This window comes from Phodopus roborovskii, unplaced genomic scaffold (genome assembly GCF_943737965.1).
Source record: "Phodopus roborovskii unplaced genomic scaffold, PHOROB, whole genome shotgun sequence".
Taxonomy (NCBI): Eukaryota; Metazoa; Chordata; class Mammalia; order Rodentia; family Cricetidae; genus Phodopus; species Phodopus roborovskii.
Genome location: NW_026126516.1, coordinates 9,122,987 through 9,140,101, shown reverse-complemented (window position 1 = coordinate 9,140,101; position 17,115 = coordinate 9,122,987). Strand labels below are relative to the sequence as shown.

The 17,115-nt window shown below is 58.7% G+C and overlaps 1 protein-coding gene across 5 annotated transcripts in view; it reads left to right on the top strand.

The window, feature by feature from the left end:
- The first annotated feature begins 1,722 nt into the window (after nt 1–1,722).
- Nucleotides 1,723–17,115, top strand: part of Begain (brain enriched guanylate kinase associated) — a 31,964-nt gene continuing 16,571 nt past the window's right edge. Inside the window, exons 1-3 of one of the 5 annotated variants that reach the window (XM_051196595.1) lie at nt 14,297–14,379; nt 14,489–14,799; nt 15,200–15,228. In XM_051196595.1, the coding sequence (XP_051052552.1) occupies nt 14,764–14,799; nt 15,200–15,228 (65 nt within the window). In that variant the 5' untranslated portion in view covers nt 14,297–14,379; nt 14,489–14,763. Of the gene's footprint in view, nt 2,008–13,707; nt 13,892–14,045; nt 14,380–14,488; nt 14,800–15,199; nt 15,229–17,115 lie in introns of those variants that run through there. The other 4 variants (XM_051196594.1, XM_051196597.1, XM_051196596.1 and 1 more) reach the window with 4 other exon arrangements.

The window sequence follows — 17,115 nt, the reverse complement described above, 5'->3', positions numbered from 1 at the left end:
AGCCAGGGCCAGCTTTCTTCCTGCCTCCCTACCATGGATAGAAGAGGGAGGGGGCTGCTGGGAGAGGGGTGGAATAAGACCTTGGGAACAACTCTAGAGCAGGGCTGGTTGAAGCCTTCCCAGGCAAGCCTGGCCTGAGTCTGCAGACTTCCTGAGTATGGCAGGCAGGAGCCACCAGCCCCTCCTCCTCCTCTCCAGCCATCTGTGCGTTGGCAGCAGAGGAGGAGGCAGGGCCGAGGAGAACGTTCTGGCTTCATCTGAGCAGGACCCATCTCTAGGGAAAGGCTACAGCCCAGGGCAGGAAATGCAGGCAGAGCCCTGTTCCATGGACTGCATCTGCGTCCTGTTTTTTCCCTTCAGGCTTTTGGGGGTGTATGTGCAGGGAAGTAGGACCTCAAGAGCTGGCTGGACCCTTCCACCTCTGTTAGAGACCCGAGTGAGGTCAGGACCTCGGAGATCAGGAGTGGTGGTCTGTGGTACCCTTTACTCGGGATGCCCCCAGAGCAAAGGATGAGTCTAAAGTGAGTGGGGGGTTAGCCTCAGCTGGATAACCCATGGGCTATCGCTGCCTTCTTGAACCTGTCCCAACTGTGCTTCATGCCCCTAGAGTCAAGAAGGGCATCCTGAGGCTCACTAACACCTTCCCTTCTGCACCTCTTACCCAATAATGTCCCCTGGTGCCGGGGGTTGGGGGGGGCAGTGTTTAGCTTCTACCTCCTTGGCTGCCTGCTCCTTCTAAAGACTCGGTTTTATTGCCATCTAAATTCTTTCTGTGCCATCAGCACCTTCTCTCCGCACTGTCACAGTGCCTGAACGCACCAGCTCCTCTCTAATTAAAGGAGAAGCTGCGATGTGCATAGCACACAGGACTGAGAGGTAGATGGTGGTGACAGCCCTGTGACAGCGTGGATGTACTAGCTGCCCCTGAACTGTACATTTATTTAAAGGTGGTGAAAATGGGAACTCTTGGCATGCATATTTTACCACAGTACAAAATCAACATACATGCCTTATTCACTGGGAGTGACCTCTTATCTGCCTTGTGTTTGGAAGCCATTAGCAGGCACAAACCACTGGACCCACAGGCCGAGGGAGGCCAAAGGCAGGCTCTGCTTTCTCCTCTCACCCCAGATTCTTCCTGGCCCCATGTGTCTTGCATTCGTATGCTGGCTACTGCTGGACCAGAGACCCTGGAGTTCTCAGGACTTATGCTGGACTCCAACCATGCTGGTTGGGGCCATTAGACCCACTATATCAGAGTGTCATCTACTGCCAAGATCGGGCAAGCTCTGAACGCTACTGGGGACAAGGAGAAGGATGCTCCACCCCAGCCACAGTGGCCTGCCTGAAATCACTCTCCCTTTCTGATTACTTCTTGGAAAGAAGGAAGACCCCCCACACACATACACACCCCCAAAATAAAAATAACATCTGCAGGTCAGGCTGGGAAAGGAATGGGAAGGTTGTAGCAGTTTAAAGAGTCCCTGACTGGGATGGGATGGGGGGGGGTTAGGTAGGGGGTCCTGCACTGGCCTGGAGAGCAGGCCATACCCTGGGAAGTCACTTTCCTCAACTGTAAGCTCGCTGAGGGCAGGCACCTGTCTTTTCTGTGCGGGGCTCGCTGGTATACACCAGGTGCCTACTAAATGCTGAAGCCCCCCAGCAGATTAGCCCTAGCAGCGCCTGGGACACTGCATTGCACCCCGCACTCCTCCATTCATGTCCGCCGCCATTCATGCGCGCGGGACTCATTCACCCCGCGCGCCGCCATTCCGCGCCCTGTGCGCCCCGCGCCCACCACGTGCGCCCAGCCCGGCGCGGCGCGGGGAAGCGCCGGAGCAGCCGCGGCTGCGCGGGGCCGGGGCTGGCGGGGAGCCGGGCCGGGGGCGGGGGGCGGGCGCTCCCTGCGGGAAGCGGGGCGCTGGGGAGCCCCGGCCGCGGGCTCGGGCGCGCAGAGCCGGGGCCATGTGGACGGGCAGCCGGCGGCCGGGCCGGCTTCGCCGGGCGGTGAGTACCCGCGAGCCGGGCGGGGAGGGCGCGGGGCGGGGCGGGGCGGCGGGCACCACGCCGGGGCGGTCCCTGCGCGCGCCCGCGGCGGCCCTGGGTGGCGCCGGGGCCCGGGGCCCTGGCGCGGGGCGGGGCGGCTGGGCCTCCGCGACTGCAGTGCGCGTGCGGCCTGAGGACGTGCGCAAGGCGGGTGCGGGGGACCCGGCTGAGCCCACCCCGCTCGGGGAAGGGGGGGCGGCCGCAGAGAGGCCGCAGAGCCGGAAGGAGACTGGACAGGGGCCGGTTCCCGAGCGTGGGCCGTGCGTGTGCCCGCGCAAGCCTCGGGCACCTTCATCTCAGGCGGCCTTAGCAGGCCGCCAGCAGCCCTCTCATTGACAGGAGAGGAAACTGAGGCTGGGGAGACAGGGCCTCGCCCAGGGCCGCTCTGCAGGCGCTGACCTGCTCACAGAGCCCCAGCACGTTGCCTGGGAATTTCTGCCCCTGGTATTTCCGTTTCCTGCCTGCTTTAGAGGTGTTTCCTTCCTCGTGTGTGCCCACCCCATCAGAACAAGGTTGCTTTGGGGCAGGAGCTGTGTGGGTAACATCCCAGAATCTCCTGAGTGAGCATGATGGGCCAGAAAGGTCGCCAGGAGCAAGGGCTAGCTAACTGCAGGAGAAGTGAGCCATGCAGGTGTGCAGCCCTGATGGCCAGGGGTGGCCCACCAGTGCGGTCCCTGAACTAGCGCCTTAGGCACAGATACGGCATCGTCTTCACGGGCTCCCCTACCCGGAGATCCTCATAGCCCGGGGCCTCTGGAGGCCATGGGATGGTCTCTTCTGGTTTCTGAGCCTCAGTTTCCTCCACTGGCCAGGAGCAAGTGGTATTTGCTACTCACAAGTCCAGGCTATGAGAAGGTCTCTAGGAGGAAGCCCCTTATCCACTGTGGTGCGTCTGGACAGCCCACTAGGGCAAGTGGCCGTTGGGGGCGGCTCTGCCTGGCATCTGTGACAAGCAGGGCGGGGAGGCAGCAGCAGGGCCTGGCAGCCTCCTGCAAACCCTTAATTTTCCCACATCTCTCTATAATCAGGGCGGCTCTGAAAAGTGAGCAGCGGCAGATGCAGGCGCAAGGAGAGGGGCTGCGGCACAGCACCAAGGACCCTCTCAAGTTACTGCCACCTCACACGTGTGCGTTCCTGTGGCCTGTTCTGGACCCTGGAAGTGGGGGCGCAGGGCTGCCTGCGGGCGCCTATAGACGCTTCCCATAGGCTAGAGGTTAGGTGAGGGGCTAAGAGCAGAACTCAGCCTGCAGCAGTCTAGACAGGAACTTTCCAGTTAGTCTCTCTCCAAGGCCATGGGCACCGGTTGGCCTGCAGTGCCTGCCATTGATAGAACACTGACTGTGTATTGGGTAGTGTCCTCAGCACCCTCCCTGCAGCAGTATCTCGGAGAATGGACGGATGGATGAGTGAACAGGAGGGAGTGGCAGCCATCCATCGTCCATCCGTCCATCCGTTCATGCCGTCCATCCGTCCATGCCGTCCATGCCGTCCATCCACGGCTTGGAGGCAGTCCACAGACTTCCCCACAACTCACAGGAGACTAAGTTGGGGGGGGGGGTGAAGTTAGCGTTGGAGTAGAGGAACAAGGCTTGCAGGGAGCAGTGAGAAGGCGTGAGTCTACCGACCAGAAAATGACGAGATGTGGCTATCCAAGGCCAGGGTTGTCTTCCTGACACAGGCCTGATGTTCAGGGCGCCTAAGCTCACTGTGTTGGTCCACAGTTGCCCCGGGGCGCCTTCTCCCCTCTCATCCTGCCTCAGAGCTCGTCATGGGACTGAGGAGGACTCTGGGTTCGGTCCAAAGCCCAGGGTACCAGTCTATGCTCTGCCAGTGGTTTGCTGTGTGACCTCAGGCAAGGCCCTGGACCTCTCTAGAGACAAGCACCTGGCACGGCCTGAAGAGTAACCCAGAGCAGGCCCCGGCAGGGACTGGTGGCTGCAGCTAGGCAGTGCTGTCCCTGCTGGGTCAGCCATTGGAGTAGGAACAGATGAGTGAATGTGTTGGGCATTCTCTGTTCACCTTGTACAGCTGCTTTACACGCACACTGTCACTTAGGTAAACTGGCCTTCGGGAGTCCACAGTCTAGTGAGAGATGTGGTCCCCTCGCCAGTGCAGCAGCGGACGAGAAGGCATTCCTATGCCTCCTTAGTTGAGCCTGGAGGTCAGGATGCCGCCTCTGAGGGCATCCATCCCCTGCGGGAAAGCAGCAGCTACCCAGGCCTACGCTGAGCGAGGGGGCTGCAGTTGTGTGAGGTTAACAGGCTCTGAACCAAGTTGGGGGGCTGGGTAGGGAGACAAGTGAAGAGATCCCAAGTCATGCCACTGGTGGTGCATGCTGGGATGGAACGGAGGGGAGACATCGGACCTGGGGAGAGCGAGAGAGACGGGCGGGGGTGGTGTATTGATGGGATCCCGTCAGGACAGACAGTGACTGCATAGGTGAGTGGAAATCGGAGAGGTGGGTGATGGGAGGAAAGGTTAACGATTATAAGAGGAAAAGAGGATGGGTGGGAGCAGATGGAAGAGTGGGCAGAAGGAAATGTTGATGACTGAAGACCGTAGTGCAAGGCACATGGATGAACGGCCGGGCGGCTGTGTAGACATCAGGGGACTGATGGGTGGTTACAGAGTAGCATCAGACTGTGTGACTGTAGACAAGGAGAATGGGCGAGTAAATAGGTGGATTAATGAGAGGGTGCTGGGGTAGGTAGGATCTTGAGTGCCCGTAAGATGAGGGTAGGATCAGATGGGCGGAGGGACTCAAGAAGAGCAGTAGCATGTGGACCTAGGCGTGGAAGGGCAGGTTTGTGCACAAATTTGCACATGTCAACCCATGAAGACAAGCCAGGGGAGTGGTGCACGGTTGAGCGGGCAGCCGATAGATTCAGGAGTGAGACTGCGAGTAATGGATGGATAAGTGCCTGTCAGCGGTGCAGGTGCAGGACTGAAAGGATGGGTGAGTAGTTAGGGGACCTGTGGGCGGAAGGCAGTTGGTACAGTGACAAGGTGCAGCATCAGGCCATGACCTGGCTGTTGTCTGTCCATGTGCCCCTCAATCCCTCTGCTCCAGAGAAGGACAACTGAGCAAGGCTGAAGGAGGATCAGACCCTCGTGCTGACCCCTGACGGGTTTCAGAGTCAGGAGAAGCCCAGATCAGTGGCCACACCAAGGGATATGCCCTAGGGAACCACATAGCGGACGTGATGCCCCATCCAAAGACGATCGGCCAGCCTGATGGTCCCACAAGGGCTTCTCTCCTGGGTTAGGGGATGGGGCGGACACTGTGGAAGGTCTCAGTGACCTGAGCTCACCTGCTTTCTGGGGAATGAGAGACGGCAGAATTCTGGGTGGACGGAGCAGATAGGCAGTGTCAGGGACTCGGATACCCAGGAGCTGTGGCTGCCCTGGAGGATTCTTGGGTTATCAGTAGGAAGCTGAGTGTTCCCGGGGATGTTTCAGAGTGCCCTCTGTGAAGGGGAGCATGGTACAAATTCGGTGCTTGGAGGAGAATTGTGGGAAGGAGGCTGGGGTCTCTGTGGTGCTTGCTCCATACATGGTTTATGGTGGGCCACGTGCATTTCCCAGTAACCCTGCCTCTTCCCTGTTCTTCCTCTAGATACAGAGTGGCTGTCCTAGCTTGGAGAATTGTGAGAACAAGATGACTTGGGTTTCCAGGGCTTACCACCCAGGAGGAGCAGGCAGTGCCTGTCTCTTCTTCCTGTCCCCAGGGTCTCTGACAAGCTACTTCACGTAAAAGATCAAGTTCCCTGTGCCACCACAGGGGAGAATAGACCTGCCATGCAGAACCCAATGGGGTAGAGCTCTGAAGAGCTCAGGCAGTGTGCTTGCTGTTCAGAAGCAGCGATCCCCTCCTGTGATGGTACCCCAGACTACCAAGGGGCCAGCAGGCCCAGACTGCCAGTTGTGATGGCCAGCATCATCCTCAGGGCTGGGAGCCAGTGATTGTTATGACAACAGAAACTGGTCTCATGTGGCTGGAAGTCAGGAATAGACTCAAAGGATGTGTTTGTTGGCCAGGGCCCTGGGGCTCTTCAGGGACCACACATGCTAATGCCACAGCCAAATGAGCACCCTTGCAAGTGAGCTCCAAGTCCTCCTGGGACCCTTTACACACTCCCTGCTGCCCTGCCCACCCTGCCAGCCTGGGTAGTCAGATGAGGTGGCACCCTAAGGTCTGATGGGCCATTGTTCTAGCAGGCAATGAGGTAGGCGATGGAGCGGTGTTGGGAATACAGGGGAAGCTGTTGGGGGTTGTGGCAGGGGACACTGGCTCTCCAAGGGACTGGGGATTCTTCCTGATGTCTTCATCCAAATCCCAGCCCACAGCAGGTTCCCTGTCAGGTTGGGATGATGCTTGTTTGTGAGCCGGCATCTGAGCCTGTATGTCTTTCACTCTACCCACCCATCCATGGATATATCCATTCATCCATCCCCCCGCACATCCTTCCATTTATTTTCATCTACCCATTCACCCATTCATCAGTCCATCCACTCCCCACCGTACCCATCCGTCTTTCCACCTACTGATTGATCATCCTACACATCCATCCATCTGTCCATCCACTCACTCCTTTACAACCCATCCACCTACCCATACATTCATTCATTCACCTGTTCATTCATTAGCCTGTTAATCCATCCACCTACCCACCCATCCACTCATCTACCTGCCCACTTATCCATCCATCCATCCATCCATCCACTCACCTACTTACCCACAGCCTCCTCATTAGGCCTGTGCTATGTGCCTGATGCAGTGCAGAAATCTGGCGTTCAAATGAGAGCCATAGAGACTAAGCAGATGAGTTCTGGGGGCCATGTCATGAGAAAGTCAGTAGGTATGAAAGAGACTGTGGGTGGCATATATGATCCAAATGTGGGGACACCAGGGTACAAACTATTGAATTGGGCCTCTAAAGGTTAGTCAGGAGTTAGATGGTGAGGAGATTGGGGGTAAGGACAGTAGTTGCCAAGGCCCCTGGGCCGCACAGACTTTGATACATTTAAGAACTAGACACATTCCTCTGGGGGCAATGGAGGGAAGGCTCTGGGTCTTCAGAAGTCTGCCAGCTGTGTGTCAAGTCACCTAGGCTGGGGATTTACAAAGCTGGTGCTGCCAGGTGTAGGAGGCAGATGATCACTGGGGTGCGGGTGAGACCCGGTGGCAGCTGGGGCCTGAAAAGTGACGATGGAGATGGTATGGAGGTGTGATCAGGGATCAGGGTAGCGCTGAGCTGGCTGTAGTTTGCCCACCTTGGCCCGCTGAGGCCTTTATGGTGCTGCTGCATGCTGAGTCCCACAGCCATTCAGCTGGCTGTTATGGGCTTCAAAGGGGCATCTAGCAGCACCCGGAGAGCCAGGACCCTGGGGGCTTGCCCTGTGGCGTCTCTGCAGGCTTCCAGGTGCAGTGTAGACAGGCAGTATGAAGGGAGGGGTGAGGCTGCCAGCTGGCTGAGGGCCTGGACCTGCCGCAGCTTTAGTTCCCTTTGAAGCTTAGGGGTGGCGCGGTTACACAGCTTTCCTCCTCCTGGCACTACCCCCTGTCACCACACCTGCGCCAGTGCTACAGGTCTCTGCTCCAGGGTTGGCAGCCGCCGCCACCCACCTCATCCCGTGTATCTCAATTGTTTGTAGTTGCTAGCAACCAAGACTGCAAGCAATTGTGACTTACGCAGCCATCTTTCTCAGGCTAAAGGGACAACACAGGCAAGAAGTGTGGGGCTACTGTGAGGTTTCAGTGGTCGGCAAAGGATCCAACTCTGTTTCGTGTCTCTGCTCCTCTTGTCTTTGTGTATCCTTGGCCACAAGTATGGCTCATGGTGCAACTTGGCTGCCACAGCTCCAACTGCAGAGCGCCACGAAAGAGGGTATCGGAGTGGGAGCCTGAAGGACGTAGGAAAGCCACCCGGTCTGTGTGAAAGAGGTCCCTAACTCATGCACCCGACGTGTTCATATCCCTGGTTGCAAGGGAGCCTGGGAAATGTGGGGCTTTAATGGTTAATATTGCATCTCAGATGAAAATGCAGGCTCTTTTTGAGGGGGGGTGCGTGCGTGCGTGCGTGTGTGCGCGCGCGTGCGTGTGCGTGTGTGTGCGCGTGCGTGTGTGTGCGCGTGCGTGTGTGTGTGTGTGCGCGCGCGCGCGTGTGTGTGCGCGTGCGCACACATACATATGTGAAGGCCAGAGGTTGACACTAGTTGTCTTCCTCCATTGCTCTCCACCTTATTTTCTGAGACAGACTTTCTTCAGTGGACCTGGAGCTCACCAGTTCAGCTAGGATGGCTGACCAGAGAGCTCCTGGGGATCCTCCTGCCTCTGCTCATCCAGTGCTGGAGTCACAAGACATGCAGTGTCAGCCCCGCTTGTGTGAGTGCTGGGGATCTGAACGCAGGCCCTGATGTTCGCATGCTGCCCACAGAGCCATGCCCTGGCCCTGGCCGCCGGCTCTTGTCGGGAAGAGGAGAGGCGCAGGTGTAATCTGGTGCATTTGTTGCAGTTAATACCTTCCCTGTGCCGGTACTGGGTGGCTGTGACAGGTGTCTGTCCTTCTGTCCTGTTCCCTGTGCTGAACCCCAGCCATGGCAGCCCTTGTCTGCCCACCAGGCAAAGCTGAGGACGGACGTGACGCTTTCTCTCTGATGCCAATCCCCAAAGCTTGCATGTAGTGGCAATCAATTTTGAGGGTGGGACTGCCGTGTGCTGGCACTGGGTCGATGGGTAAGAGGACATTGGCTGGTCATCGGAGCCTGAGCCAGGAGGGCATGAGCTCTAAGACAGATGATGGAAAGCATGACGCTGGACCGCCTGAGAAGGATGCTTACAGGGGCCAGCTCCCAGGCCCAAAGCCCTGGCCCTGCTAGCCCTGGGTGGGTAGATTCCAACTGCCTCCTGCCATCCAGGGCAGAAGCCCACACAAGGGAGATACACAGCCACAAGCAGAAACCTGGCACAGGCCTAGAGAGCACAGTTTCTCACCACAGCTGGAAAGCAGGCCGCTGCCAGGCCAGGGCACTGAGGTCTCCTGGCTCTCCTTTCACGGCAGAGCCCCCAAGCTCAGGCTGCAAGGCTGCTGGGGGATCCCTTGCCCGCTTGGGCCACCGTCGGGAGGCCAGGCTGCCTTTCTCCAAGTTCCTGGATGAGGTCACTGTGCGTGTGCTGGACCCAGAGACCCTGGAGGGCTTCAGGGGTCCTCAAGGCCACAGCCAGGAGTCCTCTCCAGCCCAAGAATCCCAGACCAGAGCCCCAGCCTCTGAGGAACAGGACCCGGCTCAGAGCCCCTGGTATTCTTTGGATGTCACAGACAGCAGGGGCCTTGGCATGGGCAGCAGCAAGCAGGGAGATGCAACTGGTTCCCCCAGCATGTACCGGGTGAGTCCCCATCCTACCCCCAACCCTAGCATGAATGAGCATGAGTCTGCTCCCCGCAAGTCCTGTCCGGCCCTCATCACACTGTTTTATATGATTGTACCACAGACCACAAGCACCCAACGCGTGAATCACTAAGATGAAAGTGAATGTTCTAATTTCCAAGCAGCAAACTGGGTGGGGTCTGGACTCAGTAACAATATTAACATCATTACTGGGTCAACAGAGCCTTCCTGGTTCTCCTACCACAACCTGGAGGCTCCTGAAGACACTCCTCCTGTATACTGAGGACAGTGCCAGTCTATGGTTCTGATTCCATCACAACGGACTCAATTAGCAAAGCACTATGGCTACCAGGATAGTTCATGGTCTAGGGAGAGGTCCACCTGCCTATTGTTGGCTCATCCTGCTCTAAGCTCCTGATGGACTATCTCATTCTCCATTGTTCAGTGTGCAGGGAAGGGCAGCTACAATAAGCCTCCGGTCTGTCCTCGTCGCCTCCAGGTGGCCCTTCTCCAGGGCCAGTCCTCTAAGAGATGGACATGGAGTTCTGCTTCTCAGAGGTCCCCAAAGCCTCCCCTAAGGCCCACCAGGGCCAGCTGCCTGCTGTGTGATTAGGTAGGTCTTCCTGCCTTCCCTGGCCTCAGTTTTCCCAGCTCCTGATCTTGTCCCCGTCTCCTCCATGAGGTACTGCTAATCGTCTGGGATCCCCACTGTCTGCATCTCTGCATTGCTCTAGCTCTCTCTCTCTCTTTCTCTCTCTCTGAGGACCATGGCCCAGGGGAATTGCTGACACCCAGGCTTCTGGAAGGCTCTGTCCAAGTTAGAACTTTGGAGGGGTGCCTTGCAGCCGAGAGTCTTGGGGACTTGTTAGACCAGGGGTGCATGGTAAGGCGACAGGCCTGAGAAACCCCTCTGTGAGAGCCAGTCCCTGGCCTTTAGCAGCTCCTCTGGACAGAGTGGGTGACCAGCATGCGGTGTTGGGCTTTAGTCCTGTCTGGATGAGTGGCCGTGGGTAGATGAATAAGAAATCAGTGTGGAAGGTCACAGGAAACTACAGCTGCTACAGACTTGGGACTGGGGATCACTCATACCCCACTGTGAGTGACTTAAAAGTCTGCCTTTTTTTTTTTTTTTTTTCCTTTTAAATCAGTGTCAAAAAGAAATCAAGAGGCACCGAGCCAATGACAATGGTGTGGTAGGGTGGGGTTGTGACAATGTGCTTGATGCTGAGTGACCTTGAGCAGATGTTTGGAAGTGCCTCCCATGCCTCCAAAGGGCGCTGCTTCATGCACCCTGTCTCCTTCTGCGTGGGAATGTGGGGCGGAGTCGCTACATCTTCCAAAATTTTCAGTAGAAGCCAAAAATACGGATTTTAAAATGTAAACTCATCCAATTTTTACATGTTGGCTCAAACATTGAGAGAGAGAGAGAGAGAGAGAGAGAGAGAGAGAGAGAGAGAGAGAGAGAGAGAGAAACCTCAAACAGGCCAAATACAACATGCTAGCGGGCCAGATTTAGCCTGGGAGGCCAGTTTGCAGGCACAGGCCTGGTTGATGAATGTAACAGGCTTGGAGAGGGATCCCTGCAAGCCCCATAGATCCCAAAAAAGCCTAAGAAGACAGGTTCTACTGTACCCAAGAAGGATGCTTTGCCCCCTCCTTGGGACAGCGCCAAGCCACTAATTTGCCAGGCAGCCTTGGATGGGCATTCTTCTTGCCCCCATCCGCTGAGGTTGCCATGGGGATCCCACAGCACAGACAGAGCCCTGGGGTTGCCTAGGGATGCTAGATCCTGTCCTCAACTCTCCTATGACCCAGCCATGGCACAAAGATGACCTCTCCCTCCTAGAGACCCCATATGGAGCCTGCAGGTACTATCCTGACTCCTGTGACTGTGTTGGCTTCACTGACCAGGGTGGGGGTCTTAAGTGTCACCCCTGGTCTGACCACCGCCAGATCTGCATTTCTTGACCCTGTTCCCCAGCCCCAAGTTCCTGTGTCTCCATCGATGCCTCCATTGACTGTGTAGGCAACTGCAGACCCTCTTGACCAGAGTCCTGCTCTCTCTTCCTCACTCTCCAGCCAGCCTGCATCCAGGAGCCTTCCCACCTCTACCTGGTCCCCACCTGGCCTGATGCAGGAGCTTCTGCTAGACTCCTGGAATACTGAGTGTTCCCAGCTGGAGTACACACTGCCCTTCCCCAACAGCAGGTCTCAGCACCCAACTTGTGTTTGTTGAACAAATGCAGGAATGCCAGGAGCAAGGGAGAAGTCTTCCCAAAATAGCCATATAAAGACTGACTCTCTGGGGCAGGCACCCTCTGCAGCCTGGTCCATAGGACATCCTTCCTTGGGGCCACCTGTCACTCAAAGCATCCCCCCAGAGAATTTTCTATCCTTCCTTCCTAGACAGGAAGAGAGCCTTGTCGAGGTCACACAGTTAATTAGGGGAGTCCCCCTTTACAGTCAGTGAGGAGGGGTAGGCCCTGCCCCTCTCCCATGGTTTAGACTGTTTCCTCGGCTGCTGTTAGGAAGGAAGGGAAAGAGAAATAGCCAAGGAGAGAGAAGTAAGGTAAGGGTAAGTTCAGAGCCCAGGCTTGACCAAGGCCCTCCCTTCAACCTGACTGGCTCCTGTGAAGTGGTTTTAGTATGCACCTCAGATGTGTGTGAAGCAGGTAGTGGAAGACATTCCCATGTCTTCAGTGGACAGAGCTATCCGCTGAGCACCCAGGGACCCAGGCCTCCAGCTGGCAGAGGCAGGCTGCAGGGAGGGCCAGGAATGGCTTGTGGCAGATGAGACTCTGCACTTACATTCACAGATGGCCCCTTACCTGTGTGTTGGAATGCCACCTTGCTGTGGCCACAGTGACATAGTAACCAGCCAGGAGGGCTCTGTGCTGCCTGGGTAGCCAGAGAAGGCGTCAGCTGGACAGAGTTCTGAGCGTGGCATCCCAGAAGAACAAGGATGCTGAGACAGAGACCTGGGCAGCTCAGAGGTGGCCTGGGTAGGGGAGGATAGGGTCTCTGCTAGGCAGGACTGAGTGTCCCAGTCCTCCTCAAGGGACTGTGTGGGTATGCAAGCCCTCGTGCCTCGGTGACACAGGGAGAGTGTCCAGGCAGGGCAAGCCTCTGGGCCTCCGTCATTCCGTACTTGTCTCATGAGGGTTTTGCAGGAAATAAAGACACAGGTGGCAGGAAGAAGATAGCCCACCCCGGTCAGAAGGAGCCCCGTTTGGGACATGTAATAAGGAGGGTGCTCAGGTGAAGGTGCTGGAAAACAAAGGTCCCCTGGACCATGCTTTCCCGGGTCTGAGGTTAGTGAAGTCTTGAACTGCGCAATAGCAAGTCCCAGGAGGGCCAGCCTCAGGTCGGGTCGCTAGTTCCCTGAATCTCCTCATGTCTGGTGGCTCCTCCTCCACCGAATCAGGATGCTCTGGATGGCACTGGCAAAGACACGGCCTTCTATCTGGCTGGAACTAGACGCAGTAGCTACCCTGCATGCAGAGTTGCTTGTGAAGGCGATTGTAAAAGCCAGGGCCCTGCTGACCCACCTGGGTCCAGGGTCAGAGGAGAATCCAAGCCGTGTGCCACAATCAGAAACAGTAAAGGAAAGGGCAGGGGCTGTCTTTCCATTGTCTCCTGCCCCGCCCAGCCCCCACCCTAGCCACAAAGCTACCCATCACCTCCCTTGCTTCTTTCCCAGTCCCCTGGGAGGTGGGGGGTTCCCAGATCAGCCTTCTAGAAGAGCTGAAATAGTCAATGTAAATAATTGATGCTAGCTTTTTAAAATTAAATTTTAATACATTCTTATTAATTCCAGACAAATGCCCCGGCAGGTCATTCACTGTGAGTGATTGAGGAGGCCGAAGACAGATGAGGGATGGCCCCTGCCTTTGGGTAGAAGAGGCCTCTTAAGAATGGCGTCAGACCCAAAACAAGCCCTGTCATGTCAGCTTGAGGGCCCAGCCTTGTAGATCTAGGGCCCTGGTGGCTGGAAGGAGCTATCGCCCTGGGCCAGGGGCAGGTGGCTCTCCTTAAGATGAACCCCAGACTTGGGGTGGAGGTATACCTCCAGATTAGCCTCCAGAGAGCCTGCTGGCCTCCCTTGCCCTCCTCCCCGGCTGCCAGCCACCGAATGAGTGGGGAGCCATTGGTGGATGGATGGGTAGATGAACACTTGGATTGGGGGGGTTGGTTTCATCCTGGCTAGCTCTGACCCTGCCAGTGGACGGCTCCTCCCACCCTGCGCTGGCTCGAGGAGGCCAAGACTGCTGGGTGCTGGGTGTCCTGGGGAGATCCGGGGCTCCTGCGTGGAAACTCACAGACAGCCTGGGGAAGGCTGGAGAAGCCTTACTTCGGTGCCATAGGACCCAGGCATGCACTGTCCGTGTTTATTGAGTGTCTGCTATGTGCTGGAACCCAGTGCGAGAGATGCGTGCTATGATGGGAACTCGAAAAGGTGGGCCTGGGGAAGAGGGGCGCTGGGGGTCGTGCTGGAATGCGTCAAACTCTTAACTAGAGAACTCTGATCCGGAAGGAGGACTCGTAGAAGGGGGTCTGGGCTCGTGCTTTTTTGTAAACTTTTATTAAAGTGTACGGGGAGGGAAGCCCACCGGGCGCCCCAGGGGTCCTTTCCCTAACCCAGCCCCTCTGCAGCGCGCCAGAGCTGGAGGGCAGCAGAGCGCCTGTCCGAGCTCCTCCCGCCCTCCCACCTCCAGGTTTCAGGAGAGGAAACTGAGGCTGGGGGAGCGCAGGGGAGGCCTGCTCGGGCGCCCGGGAAGTTGCTGGCCGAGCCTGGCCGAAGCTCCGAGGCCGGGCTGCGCCCTCGCTCGGCGGGGCGGTGGGGGAGGCGGCGTGGGGCCCGGACTGAGCAGAGCGCGCTCCCGGCGGACGCGGCGGCGGCGCCCGGCGCGAGGGTCCGGGATGGGCAGCCATCAGTCTTCTCAGGTCTGTGGCGTCGTCCCAGAGCTCAGTCTCCAGCACAGCCTTTAGCGGGAGGGCGGGGGCAGCCCCGGGGACGGCCTCGGCCGGGCATAGAAGAGCCCGTTGCACGCAGGAAGTGCGATCCCGCTCGGGCCGCTCGCCGTCCCCGGGGTTCGCCGGAACCCGCAGGGTTAACAGGGGCTGGTGGGTCCCGGACGTAAGGAGGTGCCGTCCGGCACCGAGGGTCTGCACATCGCACGCGGGCGGGTCTGCGCCAGCGGCTCGGAACCCCGCCGGAGAACCGGGCGCGCCGGGGTTAATCCCTCGGGCCCAGAAGGGGGGGCAGACCCCGAACCCCAGGATCAGAGGCAGCAGGGTCCCGGGCCGAGACCAGAGCGCCTGCTTCCGATGCCGTTCCCCTCGGGCTGCGTGAGCGCCGGCCGGGTACGCGGTTCCAACACTCTCTAGCGACTCAGCGCTCTTGCGCTGCCGGGCTCGGGAGGGACGGAGGGAGGGAACGGGGCAGCAGGGGTTAACGGCGGGCCGGGGAGCGGCGGGGGCCGCGGCCGCCCGAGAGTCGACGGGCACGGAGGGGCCCCTGTACCAGCGAGGCCGCCAGCCGCCCGGGCCGCTGCACCCCGCGTCCCCGGCCGGTTCCCGGTTCTGTCCGGGGGGCGTAACTCGGTGGCGGCCCGGGCGGGCTCACCTGTTACACGGCCGAGGCCCGGCGCGCCCACTGAGGCACGGGGGGCACGGGCTGGGGCGCGTGCGGGGCCGCCCACGGAACGGAACGGGCCGGCGGGGCGCCCTGCCGCGCACTGACCCTTTCCTTTGCTCTCCGCAGGCCTCTGCCGCAGACATGGAGAAACTCAGGTGAGTGCTGCGGGCGGGCCGGGGGGAGGGGCGGGCGGGCTGGGGGTGCGGCGGGGTCCGGGGGGCGCGGGGTGGGCGCAGGTGACGGGCCGGGGTGCGCGGATGGGCGCGGGGCAGCGCGCGGGGCTCGGGGCGGCTGCGGCAGGGGCGTCATCCCGGACCGGTCCCCGAGGCCCTCACGCGCTCGCCCCCCCGGGACCCCAGGACCCCCTGCCGCGTCCCCGCCGTTGAGCCGACAGTTGTCGCGGCCGCGGTGGCGAAGTTTTCGCCGATGGCGACGGGCGGGGATGGAGCCCGCGCGGCTGCCCAGGCCCCGCATCTTGGAGCCATTTTGGGGGAACCCCGCGGCCGCGGCCCGGAGAGCCCCCAAGGCCTTCCCTCGCACCCCAACTTAGAGCGGGGGCCCGGGCTCCGAGGGGCCCGGCGCGCGGCAGACCCGGGACCAGCCCATTTGAATATTCGCGGCTTCTGCCTTGTTGCCCTTATCTTCGGACAGCCCCCCTCCCCCCCCACACAGTATTTTCCTCCCGAGCCAGGGCCCAGGCTATGGTCAGCAGGCCCAGCCCTTTGGTGCTGGGTTCGGGGCCCTCGCCCCTAGCCTAAAGGACCTTTTACCCTCCCTTGTCCAAGACCAAAATTGTGAATATGGAAAGAATTGGGTAGGAGGCCCCCAGTCCCTGAAGGGTAGGGCCTGATCAGGCCTGGCCCAAGGTGGGGCCTGGCTCCAGGGGAGGGGCTGGGCCTCACCAGCTGACCTTCAATACTGGTAAGTGGTCTCAGATACCCAGGTATCTGGAGACAAGAACAGAGGATCACAGGACTGGGGTCAGCACATCCTGAGCTGGGAGGGGTCCAGCATCTTGGGACCTCAGAACAAAAGCTGATGTCAGTGGGCCGAGGCCCACCTTGCTTGATCCAGGCCCAAATGGAGGCATCCAGGCCTAGGGAGCCATGTTCTGTTCATGGTCATTGCAATGACCTCAAACCCAAACCCAGGCTTCCTCCCCAGGCCAGGGCCCTCACTGGCCCCCACACTGCCTGCTGTTCATCATCACCCCCACCCTGAGCCCTGGGGGGGGACACTGCTCAACCCAACTGGGACTGGAAAAAAAAAATCAGAGATTTCCAGAAACATGATGGACTGCCTAAGGTTCCTTCCTCTCTTCCTCTCCTTATGCTCAGCCAAGGGTCTTGAGAGTGGTCTGAGTGTCGGGTCTGGGGTCTGATCAACCTGATGTGGGACATAGGTAGGCAGATGTCCTGCCCTGGACTGAAAGGGGGGGCTGGGGGCAGTGGTTAGGAGCTGGGGCCCTGGACTGAATTGGATCACATGACCTTCCAGACTTGGTGGGGTCTTAAGATGGGACTCACTGTGCCTCCTGGAATAAGGGTGGGAAGGGCCCTATCCCCTGGGATTGGGGAGGGACCCACTTGTCAGCTGCTGGCCCTCCTGCACTCTGCTTGCACAGCTTCCTCCAGAACATTCCTCCCCTGAAGGTATGGGTACTGAGAGCCATAATGGGTTTCTGTCTGGAGATTAGGGTTGGGCCTGAGGAGCAAAGGAACCAGAGGCCAAGGAAATCCAGTCACATGATCTCCTTTCGGAGTGGTCACAGGATTTGGGGGCCCACAGATACAGCTTGTAGCAAAACCTTCCCCTTGATCTTGAGTTTCCTCAGCTGCAGAATGAATGTCCCTACCAAAGGATGTTGGGAGGGGGAGAAGGGATCTGGGGCCAGGAGCACGCCAGGGGCCCAGGCAGACTGTCCCCTTTGAGGAGAGGAGGTAACCTGCAGATCCCAGGCAAGAGGAATGGTATTTATGGTTGAGTGAAGGGGTCCTGGTCATCCAGACAAAAGGTGGTAGGTATGAGCTTGGTTCTGCTTC